Source organism: Helicoverpa armigera, chromosome 19 (genome assembly GCF_030705265.1).
Source record: "Helicoverpa armigera isolate CAAS_96S chromosome 19, ASM3070526v1, whole genome shotgun sequence".
In the NCBI taxonomy this organism is placed as follows: Eukaryota; Metazoa; Arthropoda; class Insecta; order Lepidoptera; family Noctuidae; genus Helicoverpa; species Helicoverpa armigera.
Genome location: NC_087138.1, coordinates 3091332 through 3103578, shown reverse-complemented (window position 1 = coordinate 3103578; position 12247 = coordinate 3091332). Strand labels below are relative to the sequence as shown.

The window sequence follows — 12247 nt, the reverse complement described above, 5'->3', positions numbered from 1 at the left end:
ATGACTTCTTTTAAATATCACCATGTACTTAACTTATGCTTTTAATATGAGCAAGAACTCAAAAATACACTAACATTATCTTGTGGTAAAACATGTGCATACAAAAATGTTCTCTCATAAGTTTCATTTGCCTTTTGATAGCACATCCATCTCAACTAAAAAGTATAAGATTACAAAGTAACATACCACAATATAAGTGCCTCTTTATATTCTGCAGTCGATTCACCAAATCTCGACACACGAGTAGGTATATTTTTCTCAGAATGCCATCGATCAGTAAGCCATGGGAACGTAGAGGCTAATTTAAATATTCATACTGTTACAACGAATTGGTGTAGGCAGAGAAGGGACGGGATGTCGAAGTTAGGAAGGCCGTAGACTCTCAAAATATACCTACTAGATTTATTGCTAAATACGCTGAAATTTATTTGCACAAGGTTATGTAAGTTTTTGTGTAAAAACCTCTGAATAGATTTAGACAATATTTAGGTATGTCGATAGAACACGGCCGAATTTATAACTTTTACATACAAGTCTCTCCTGGACATTTTGTCCTATTTTCTTGCAACAACTATTGTAAACAATTGTATTTTTTTTATAGTGTCCATGGACTTTCTTACCGGTTCTTCTTCATGAGAAGAACTTCGTCCCTTTAGAACCGTGTTACTAGCCTGAAGTTTCTAAAGAGCTGGTAGGTCGTTTGAACGAATAAATCATAGATACAGTCAATCAGCTAACAACAACAGAAACAGCCTTGAAAGCCCAATATAAACAAAAACCATTAAAAGCCCATAACACGTAAGTAGGCACTGAACAAAGCCACTATAATCACTCAGTAATGTATGGCACCAATCACTTAGTAATTGCCCATGAAACATTCATGATTGTGTACCGAAACGTACGCGATCAATGTTTTTATAATAGACTAGATTAGAACTGGTATGATAAATTTTTGAAGAATGATGAAGTCCCTACAACTGGGTTGAGTAAGTCAAGTAAAGCACTGGTACTCAGCTGAATCCGGTTAGACTGGAAGTCGACCCCAACATAAAAAAAGGCTCGGAGGATGATGATGAAGTACCTACAAGACTCATGCTGAGGAGGTCACATAGACAGTCGCTCCTTGTGAAGCCTACCTCAAGGTAGTTGGGAAGAGGCTCGAGAGATGATGATGATGTAACGAATATCTTGATAGATATAAATAGAGCAAGGGTATGATAGGAGAAACGATGGATGGATTGTGTGAAAGATGATAAGTAGGAAGGATTGGTACATATAAGTAATAATTTTTAGGAATGAAGCTGTAAAGAATATGTTGATAGCTATGGAAGAAGGGGACGATCGACTAGAAAAAAGATGGAGAGACTGTGTGAAGGATGATATGGCTGGAAAAAAAGTATGAAAGAAAAATACATGTTACACGGACCGAAATAAAATTTCTGACAAAGGCAGGACTGAAACATAATATGCAAACTTTAAAATGCAAAACCTACTGATTAAGCACCTAGAAATCCTAGAAAAATAAATTCTAAATACTTAGAAGTAGGAATAATACTGCTTCTATTAGGTAGAGAAACTTATGACCAATACTGGGACTTAGTGAAAGTATAATGAGTTCAACACAAACATACATTAGACATTTTATTATTAAATTCAATAGAAACATTCGATTCCATTAGATAGCAGTTGAGTTTGCCAGGAATTATTAAGCTGGTCTAAGTATTTAAAATTGTATAACAATGGCTCACTATAAATCTAGGTAAGTATATAAAATTAAATATTCAGCATATTTTGTTGCGGTTAATATGAAAATTATGGCTGTGTATAATGCCCAAATAGTACCTGAAGCAGGTCAGACTACATTTTCATATGATGTGTACTTTTTAAGTACATACTCATTCCTTCTTTTTATAAGAAGAGGTTTTCGCTTTGCAGTGGGACAATAAAAATGGTGGATCATGATTATTAGTTGTAACTAGCTCGTTCACAATCATTCATAACTCATAATCATCCAAAACAGATAAGCTATTCATGATCATATTCATATAAAACTAATCGTTTCCTCGCGGTTTCACCCGCGTCCTGCGGGAACTGGGAACTACACCCCGCACTGAGCTAAAATATCTTATGAGACTCGAGGAAAGTGTAGCTAGTAGTGAAAAAAAATCTCAAACTGGTTCGGTATCCTTTAGGGAAAAAAACCAACAAACAAAAAATGATTCTGCTTTATTATATTAATACAAATCCAGGAACCAAACATCTCACCACCACAATGTAAGCATTACATAAGTGAGAGAAAATTCATATGCAGTCGCGAAATAACGTTTACGCATATTTCTTTAAGTTTACGACGTGTTGCATTCAACGACAGCGGCGTAAGTGCAATTTTCAAGACAGTAAATGGTTATTGCTAGTGAAATCGTGTTATTTTATGCTGTATATTATTGTTCTGTATTATGATATGTTTTTGTATGCAGGAATTAGTTTTTTTTTTGGCGTATGAAGTTGTTCAGGAAATGACGGTTTTTCAAGTAGTTCAGAAATAAGCGGTACATATTAGAGAGGTTCCGTGCATTGGTAAAAAATGGTGTAGTATCAATATTTAATTGATCCTTTTGCAGGAAATGGGTCAGCCGTTTTTGGGCTTTTTACCGACTCCATTTTAAGAAAAATAGATTAATGATCGTTGTTTGCTCAAAGTTAGGACTAGGCAATCCCTTCTCCTTTTTTTTTCAAATATTTCGTAACCACTAATAAAAACCACCATTTCCTTTCGAGAAAAAAAACTTCGTCAAAATCAACAGTTATGGTGAGAATACGGAAGGCCGGTCTTGGAAGATATTTTAATACTTACCCAAGGTAGAAATGGTATTTAAATACTAAACATCGACTGAACAGTACTTCATAAATGATAGGTATTTTAGAAATCAATATGCCTATACATTACTCTAACGATATTGCTAAGTGCATGACCATCTTAAAATAAATCCGTCAACCATTATATTGGTCATTCACTGTCACCCATCATAATAAGTATTGCTTAACTTTTGTTAGCAAAGGTAAATGTCGGTTATTTTTCGGGAAATACCTATTTATTTTGCGAAGTATAGAGTTTGTTGGGATTATTGAAACTATCTATTAGGTCATCTATTATCTGTAATTCATGAATTGCTATTGAGAAACAAATTACAAAAAGCCTAATATCATCACATCCTTGGTACTTATTCAATAAAAAAAATCTTGAAAATTCCATCAACATACCTAAAATTCATCAAATACTCCAATCCAAGAAAATGACTGTCTATCAGCGATCGATCAAATCACTATTACCTTCTTTCATTGCAAAATCAACTTTAAAACTACGTCATAAAGTCTAATTTTGCAATGGACTATGCGCACGCGCCGATGCGTGTGCATCTCGCGACCGCATCTCCGTTTTTCGCAACGACACACAACCGTCACGGTTGGCTAGTAATGTATATGTTGCATAGAAATTGTATTTCAATTTTGTAGTTTTGAAAGTGCTTAAATTATTGCTATATATAGAAATAATATGTGTATGAATAAGGTGGTTTATTGTATGGGAGTTTTTGAATAGAACCTCTTTGTAATAGTGAATATTAATAGCTAATAATGCAATTCAATTAGTCCATTTTGTAATGCTCATACTTCATCATCATACGAAGAAGCATGCTCACTGCGAGTTCGTAGTCAGTCAAGACGATTATAAATAGGTGTTTTATTCAAACATCTTGGATTCAGCTTAATATACTCCTACTTAGGGGTTGCTAGAGCCCTGGGAGTGCAAGGACAAGTATTTTGGAGCGGAAAGGATCCTCTCACCAGGATAAGTCATTCTCTCTCTCTCTTTTCCGTTTTGTAACCCTTACGAAGGTGGGGTCAGCATTCCTATTTTTTTTTCTCCACTTCGCTCTTTCTGTAACATCGTTCTCACTTAGATCAGCGAGGACTGGGAACTTTCAACAACTGAAAATTAACAAAAATATTTTGCAAAATCAACAGTTTAAAAAAAAGCTTCAACAGGTGTCATTTCTGTTCAACTTTTCTCTAATAACACCACAAAAATATAACCGCACATACTCTCCAACACAATGCGCAAACGCAACATCCTGCTAACAATTGGTTCCGCCAGTGTGTCAGCATTGCACAAGTCTGTCACGCATCCATGGAGAGTTGGCGCAATGTTTCCGCCTATTGTCACCATAGTGGCTTCTATTACTTTTACTGGCTTACGTGGTTCCCCGTCAACCACGCTTAAGAGCGCTATTACAAAATCGAATCGCTCAGGTTTAGGTAAATTAGACGATAGCCGGCAGCACTTGCGCGCGTGTGCGTCTAGTGAAATACGCAACGCACACCTGCGGACCGCCACGCGGCACAAACAAACTTGAGACTTTGCCACTTTTATTTTCGAAATAGTTTATTGGTTTTATAGTTTATGAAATATTATTTGTACCGATGAATTTTATAACCTAGAATAGCTCGATTGAGTTACAATAAACAAATAATCGTTTACAATTTTTAAATGATTTAATCGACAACCAAACTTTTCACCATGTTTATCAATTAGGTATAAGTAATTGATTTATAAAAAAAACTAAAATCTATAATTCGTCTTCCATGTATTGTATCTTCATTTTCCTGCAACAATAAAAACTAGGAATGTAAATAGTTTATTAAAACAAATATGTCTGTTGCGAGTGACAAAAAATACTTACCATATTATTTGTACTGGTATCCGATTGAGTCTGATAATCTGAATTAAATATGCTTTCATTATCCTTCAAGAATCAAAGATATCCAATAATATTATTATGCAACAGCGAAACTAACGACGATGACATTTACGTACATATTTCTATATAACCAACATCAAAAAAAGAGAACCCAATCTATAACATTTTCGCATTAGAATATCTTGTGTATATTACATTTCAATCAGATCATTATAACTAATAAATAAAATAAAAACTCACTAGTATCATAACGAGTTCGTTGCGCAGGTTGCGCTATATTTTTCGAGCTCCGGCGAGTTTGCGCGGCGCAACAGCGAGCGATACGTCCTCCCTCGATAAGCGCCTGGCGCTGACTAAACACAGAGTACTTTTTATATTATGAAATAGAGGTCCAACTCGACTACCAAACTAAGTAAGACAAGTGGCGCCTTCTGAACGCAGGTTTAAGAAACTATTTGTCAATATATATACATATAGCTACATAAAGCAGTGGTTACTGGGTCTAGGTAGATTTTTGTTTCTTTTTGTTTAATATTTATAAGATGTTTTTCAATAAATAAAACACTGATAACCTTTAATATAATTTATTTTTTTCTTTTAAAACATTTCATGTATAATTTTTTCGCTTTTAGCTTATAGGAATCCGTATCATCATCACACTCTCTCCTATTTATTAATATTTTATTAATATCTTTACAGTAATTGTAAATAAAGAATCTGCAGGATATATTGATTAAAAAGTCTATTAATTTTTCTTTATGAATTTCACATTTTATGAAATCGAATTTCAAATGTATAAATATTAATGTTTTGATGAAATCTTTTAAATATTTTTTTTCCAAACATTTTTTAATTATTGTGTAATTTATATCCTGCAGATTCGAAACACAATTTAAGAGAGAGTCGCTGGGACTGCAAAGCCATTTTTTATTAGCATACTCTCTATATTTTAAATAATCGTGTTCCTGATCGGACATTAAATTTTTTTTACATTCACTACAACCCTTGAAGACTTTCTTCTTAGCGGTTTTAATAAAATAACCGCTAACATATTGTAGCCCCCCAATTATACGGGGGTCGCTTTTGTCTTCAAGGGCTGTAAATTCAATGTCCGGAATCTCAGAGAGCTCACAATTTATTTGTTCTTTGCAGGCCCCGCTTGTGATGAGAACTTCATGCAAAGCGTGGCAATTATCTGCCTCACAATTTGTCCCTGGGGCATGGACACTAGATAGGCTGTTTATTAAAGGCTGCTAAATGCTGCTTCAAATCCATCTGGAGTAGGGTTTACGTTGCGGCATCCTTGACTCCTTATCGATCCAAAAAAATTTTCTATTGGATCCTGATTCAGATGCCGCAACCAAACCGATGTCACTCCGTACTTCGCAGCAATTTTTTTTAAAAGCAGTTCTATTCCTTCTAGTGTCCATACCCAGTTACTTAAGGTGGGAACATACTCCACATTCGAGGTTTTTACATTCACAAATTTCATATTTTTAAAAATATTTTGCCTCCATCCATGTTTTGTGATGTATTGAGTTCGGCGTCGCAGGTCCCAGCAGTGGTTTACTGTGCTTCCTTTTCCCGAAGCTTCCGTTAATGGAGTCAAAAAGTTTGTCAAAAAACAAGATGACGTCCGCTGTATTTTGCGCATCTTGAGAGATTATTCCTTTTCTGCAAAAAATAAGAAAAAAAATATTAATAAATATTCCTCACACGTTCTTACAACGCAATCTAGTCCCAAACAAAGCATTGCTTGCTTGTAATTTGGGTACAGCAGACAACCAATAAATGAACTTATATAAATATAAATATTTTATAAATAACATAACATAGTGTACATATGTAGAAACACCCACACACATAAATGTTTGACTTATGCGGGAATCGAACCCGCGACCTCCTGTGGCAGGCAGATACACTGGCTACTATGGCATCTAGTCATCAATAAGAAACTTGTTATTATTAAATCTGAACTGGGAGCAGTTTTAATTTGTGAAAACTTTTACTATACAATCTTCCGCCCGCGGTTCTACCGCATCCCGTGAAAGCTACTTCGCGCACCCAGATTAAAAGTCACTTTTAGTCTTCCTCAATAAATGAGCTATCTAACGGTGAAAGATTATTTCAAATTAGACCTGATCGACCTTGGTGATTGGATTGGTTCTTCAGATTAGCATGGTTAAGAAAACATACAAACAAAAAAATCTTCAGCTTTATAATATATAAGTATCGATAAAATAATGCAATGTGAAAACATTATGTAATAAAGTTTATTTACCTGCTAGGTAGCCCATATTTGATGCTACAGTTTGGCTGAATAGTTGCGTAGCAAATTTAACTTTCATCCGTGGAATTTTACTGGGAATGCAGTGGGAGTCTGTTAATTTTGGCACCAGTCTTATGCCTTTGTAGCCTGGGTTTTCTTGGTGCAGTGCAGTTATGTGTTCCCACTTTGCCATTAGCATTTTGTTGTCTTTTTTATATAGTAGATTTTTCGTTATTAAATTATTTCTTATACATTTCATTAAGTGAGGTGGGTCATACAAGGGAATGATTTCCTGTTTATTTATTAAAATAATATTTCCCTCAGGTTCTTCTGATTTTCTTAACAGAATACCTCTTGTTTCTTGTAACAAGAATTTAATGCAGTTAACATTATTTGTTCCTTGGTCGCACACTGTTGCTACCACATTAAGACCAGCATTTTGTAGTTCTGTGATGACAGCCTTTAATTGTTTTGCCAGTTCTGGTCCCTTTGTGGCAGACTGAGAAAATGTGTATGCAACGGGTTGCTTATAATTTTTTATAAGTCCTCTTATCATAAATACCTGCGCATGATCTGCATACTCAGGCAGTGTCTCTTGCCCATTGGTTACAAACCCACTCACTCTGTCCTTCCTTTCATTGTATGCCACATTCGGTTTTAGTGACATTTCGTCAAAAGAACCACACATAATTTGTGCTCTGGTTTCATTTTAAGTGTGGCTTTTTTTATTTGTGCCATCAAATTTTTATTGATACCAGCATTTATATCTGCCATATTAATTAATTTTATTAAAATTTGGCGTGATGGCAGGATAAAGATTTTCCTCAGGAATCTGTATCCTTTTGGGCTTTGCTTGAGGATAGTCAAAGCTACAATTTTTCCTCTAATGTGAAACGCCGGCCTTTTTTTCCTTTTGTGCTCCCTGAACTGCAGCAAAGTTAAAATTTTTGATGTGCTAGACATTTTGTCTAGAGTTTCTAAAAATTGAGGGTTTGTAGTAATATTTTGCAGGGCCTTGATCTTGATTGCCTGCTTTTTAACCTTGCTACGGCATTTGCTGAGTTTCACACCAACTTGCAGCATTTTCTGATACAGAGCACGCTCAGTTTTCGTAACAGCAACCTGTTTTACCGCCTTCTTACTAACACATTTAACTTTGCGATGCACTGAAAAATAATAAGAATCATATGAATAAAATTGCAGAATTTAAGAGTACATATGAGTGAGATAGCATCAAAGCTAGTTGTGTGTGAAAGTATCCCATGATTGAAATATGTATTAAATCTATAAATCAGTACCTAGTTAATAAACCATGATAGTGAGTGTAACAAGCAAACTCAGCTTTGAAGTTATTAAGTTTGATTACAATTGTGTTGCTTACCAAGATCTTTCACCACCTCAACATTTTCTTCTTCACTATGAGGCTGTCTATCACTGTGTACAGACTGAGATTCTGAAGTGACAGGATCTGAAAGGTCATTAACATATTTGGTAAGAAATGTGTGCCTATTATATACAAACCAATTAAGCTGATGATCATTACCATCATCATGAATGTAGCAGTTCATATTGAGTAACCATTATTTGAATCATATTGAATTAATTAAAGCCAGCCCACTACTAGACAAAGTTACTTTTCTTTTATATAGTTTATAATATCAACTAGCGACCCGCCCCGGCTTCGCACGGGATAACAGTATTTCCCCAGTATTTAATGTATGTTATTATACATAAAAACCTTCCTCTTGAATCACTCTACCTATTACAAAAAACCGCATCAAAATCCGTTGCGTAGTTTTAAAGATTTGAGCGTTCATAGGGACATACAACATGACACATGACAGAAAAAGCGACTTTGTTTTATACTATGTAGTGATAAGGATGTTAACATTTTAGGACTTATGCATATGACATATAAATGTAATTTAACAAACTGTATTTCATCAATCACTCTTGTCTTAAGGGATAGGTTTATAGAGAGGCTAGTTTACTTTAATTGTTTGCAAAATTATAACTCAGGAACAACAAAAATAATTCAATTTAAGATGATTTTAAGGTAAATTAGCACATTTATCGAGAGAGGCTACATTTTATCCGGCGCATGAAGGAGTTCCAGGACAGAATATGTGTAAAATAATTGCTGATTAAATGCTTGTATGTAGGATCACTCACCAAGATTCTCTTTCATTTGTACATCTTCAATTGAACCTTGTGAGTGTATATGTAGATGCGCAGGTTCTGTAAATAATAATATTCAGTGATTAGTATATGTTATTATTACATCATTTATTGCTAGTGTCTATCTATCAATTACACTATATGCTGTCCGCATGGGTGCCGCATATTATGCACAAATATGTTGACATTATTGAAAAGAAACAAGTATTAAACAAAACAAAGTAATACAAAAGTAAATTATTTCAGACATGGTAATGGTTTTGTATGCCTAAGTGAGAGTAGTAGAAATCATAATTGACATGTACCTTGAAAACTAGACGTTATGGATACCACATATTATGTTTGGAACATTTGATCTATGATTCATTACCTATTCATTCAGTCAAGAGGGTACCAAAATTGTGTAATGCAGTGCTATTTAAGTATTACAACAAATTAAAATAGCAAAGGATTTTGGTAAATGTGACATTCAAGTTACTCAATTTCAGCCTAATTTGTAGGAATAAATGATCTTTGAAATAACTTCACTCAAAAATGGCTGGACCGATTTGGTTGAAATTTGGTATGTAGATAGGTGATACCCTGGATTAAGACATAGGCCACTTTTTATCAATACACCATGCGGACGAAGCCGCAAGTGGAAGCTAGTACATACGTAATGTAAATGTATGTATGTATGTATAAAAATGAATTGCTTGTTTATATGTATATGATAAAATATACCTTTTGATGTAGACGGTCCTGAAATCTGAAGAGGTCTTAGTGCTCTTTTTTCAATGCTGAATTTCGAGCAAGATAATCCTGTAAACAACGATAAAATAATATGAATTATAAATATAGTAAATTTTGAAATGTAATATAGAAACTCTTGTATGACATACTGCGTACATACAGAAATTGTGGCTCCAAAGAAATCTCTATTCAGATGTTTTAGACTTACTGCAGCTTTTCATTTTGTGATTTGGAAAGTTTACTTTAAACTCAAATAACATGACTGTTTATTTCTTTCTAACATCAACTCTAGAAATTTGAGACTTAGGTACTCTTTAAGGTAAACAGGTACCTTAATTTGGGTATTTTACTAAAACTAACCTGGCATGTTTTTTGTAGGTACAGCTCCTTTGGCAAGTCGGTTATTCCGGCACCAATATTTTGGTTCGAAATGATCATTACAGACGCGGCGGTATTTGAAAATATGGTTATTTTCAAGTTGCAAAATGTCACCACCAATATGAAAGACCCATGTATTAAATAGCTGCCTATCCTTATCTGGATTAGGGAATTTATGTAAATACCCCGTAGTGTCTGAAAAAGGGTAACAAGTTAGAATTCAGTGGAGTCGTGACAAAATGACGACTATTTGTTTTAAGGATGTTGATAAATGCTTACCTAAGCCATTTGTACATCCGGGAACACAACACTTTCTATTAGACATGATAAATATTAATTATCACAAAACGGGTCAACGAGTCCTATCTCAAGCACAAAATTCACAAGATTTCGATCACCTCAAGCACAAAATCGACACGGCCGAAGGAGCAGAGGCTCAACTTAACGGACTTAGGTGGATAAAGCACTAATAGGGATAAAATCTGGAAAAACAAACAAGACACCGAAAAGCACTTCAGCGCAAACCGGCAGCCAAATTTGTTTGATTGACAATTTTGCATAATGTTGCATGTAGAAAATGGATTTAATGTTGCCAGTAGAAAATAAATTCTTGAATTTTATTTTATTTCTGGCTAATTGATAATAAACATTAAATTTTAGTAATTGCTTCAATATGCAACTCAAAATTTTTATTATTTATTTTTTTATTTTAGCTGAAAAAAAAGATAGGGTAAGAGTAGAACCAATAAAAGATGTGATAGCGCCCTCTTACACACCTAAGCATAACTACTACGCAATCGCGCATCATCGTCATTACAAATAACGCCATCTATATTTCAGTTTCTTTAATATCTTACATTATAATACTACCAAATTAAAATGACACTTCCATGTAAGGACCTCAATGTATTTACTGTCTCACTTCATTTTGCAGACCTATAATGATACGTTTTCTCGTTTGCCACTATTAAGATTGTCACCCCTGTGACTAAAGTTGAACACCGCGCGTCACAAGATTTATATTGATTTTTGCATTGCAAACAAAAATTATTTTAAAATATTGTTTTACTTTTAAATAGACCAATTTTTTTTTTCAAGCTTTATAACAATACCACCTTAATTATTAAATATGTTTTATTTGAATTTGGATTATACTTTCATAGATAAAAAATATAGTTTTGTACGGAAAATTGTCAGTAACTCTCAGTTTTATAGAATTATTTTTGGTGTATTACTGTATGAATTGTAATAAATTGGTGTAAGCAAGCACAAGTACAAGATATAGTTGTATCTTGAACATTTTTATAAATGGTTAAATTGCTATATCCTCGTAGTACTGAAGCATCAAAAGATTCCCAAAAGCAACATTTTATGAAACATCCTTTGCAGAGACAAAGATTTTACTGATGTACGTGGACAAATTAAAATATTTATTGAAAACAGCCCCAAGATAAATGATCAAACTTTCTTAATCTTATTTTTGTTTTTTTTTTGTGACTATATCCAAAGCATAATGACGCATCAAAACTCGTATAAAACTCGAAAATTTGTGATAGCCCTCTTAAGGTGTTAAGTTTGGGGGTTTAATACCTAACTTTGGAAAGTAGTCCTGAGGTGAGAAGGAACATGGTGGGTTTAGTCAGTAAGACTCTCACACTCCCTCAAATGCAACCACAGCGGGAGGAGCCATTTGATGATTTCCACCAAAATAATCTAACACATTTTTAAGGTTTGTATGGAGTGGCAATGATAGTGAAGATAAAAGCCTGTGACTCTTTTAGTTTTCTCCTGCAGTTTCCAAATTCTGAAATAGATGGGTACGACATTATATTGAATGACTAACATGCACGGTCATTACACAAAATGAAATACGTCATTCAGGACACAAAACTTAGTGGGCATTGAAGACTGCTATAACGCTGATAAGATGTAT

The 12247-nt window shown here is 34.2% G+C and overlaps 2 protein-coding genes across 3 annotated transcripts in view; one reads left to right on the top strand and one right to left on the bottom strand.

Annotated features, from left to right (window-relative positions):
- Window positions 1–12247, top strand: part of LOC110380829 (ras association domain-containing protein 10) — a 138578-nt gene that overhangs the window by 72229 nt on the left and 54102 nt on the right. The window lies entirely within an intron of this gene.
- Window positions 7027–10808, bottom strand: LOC135118186 (uncharacterized). Its single transcript, XM_064039461.1, has 6 exons — window positions 10594–10808; window positions 10297–10509; window positions 9928–10005; window positions 9199–9264; window positions 8408–8494; window positions 7027–8192 (listed from the first exon to the last, which is right to left on the bottom strand). Exons 1-6 carry the CDS (start codon window positions 10637–10639, stop codon window positions 7684–7686), a joined length of 999 nt encoding a protein of 332 aa, XP_063895531.1. The 5' UTR covers window positions 10640–10808; the 3' UTR covers window positions 7027–7683.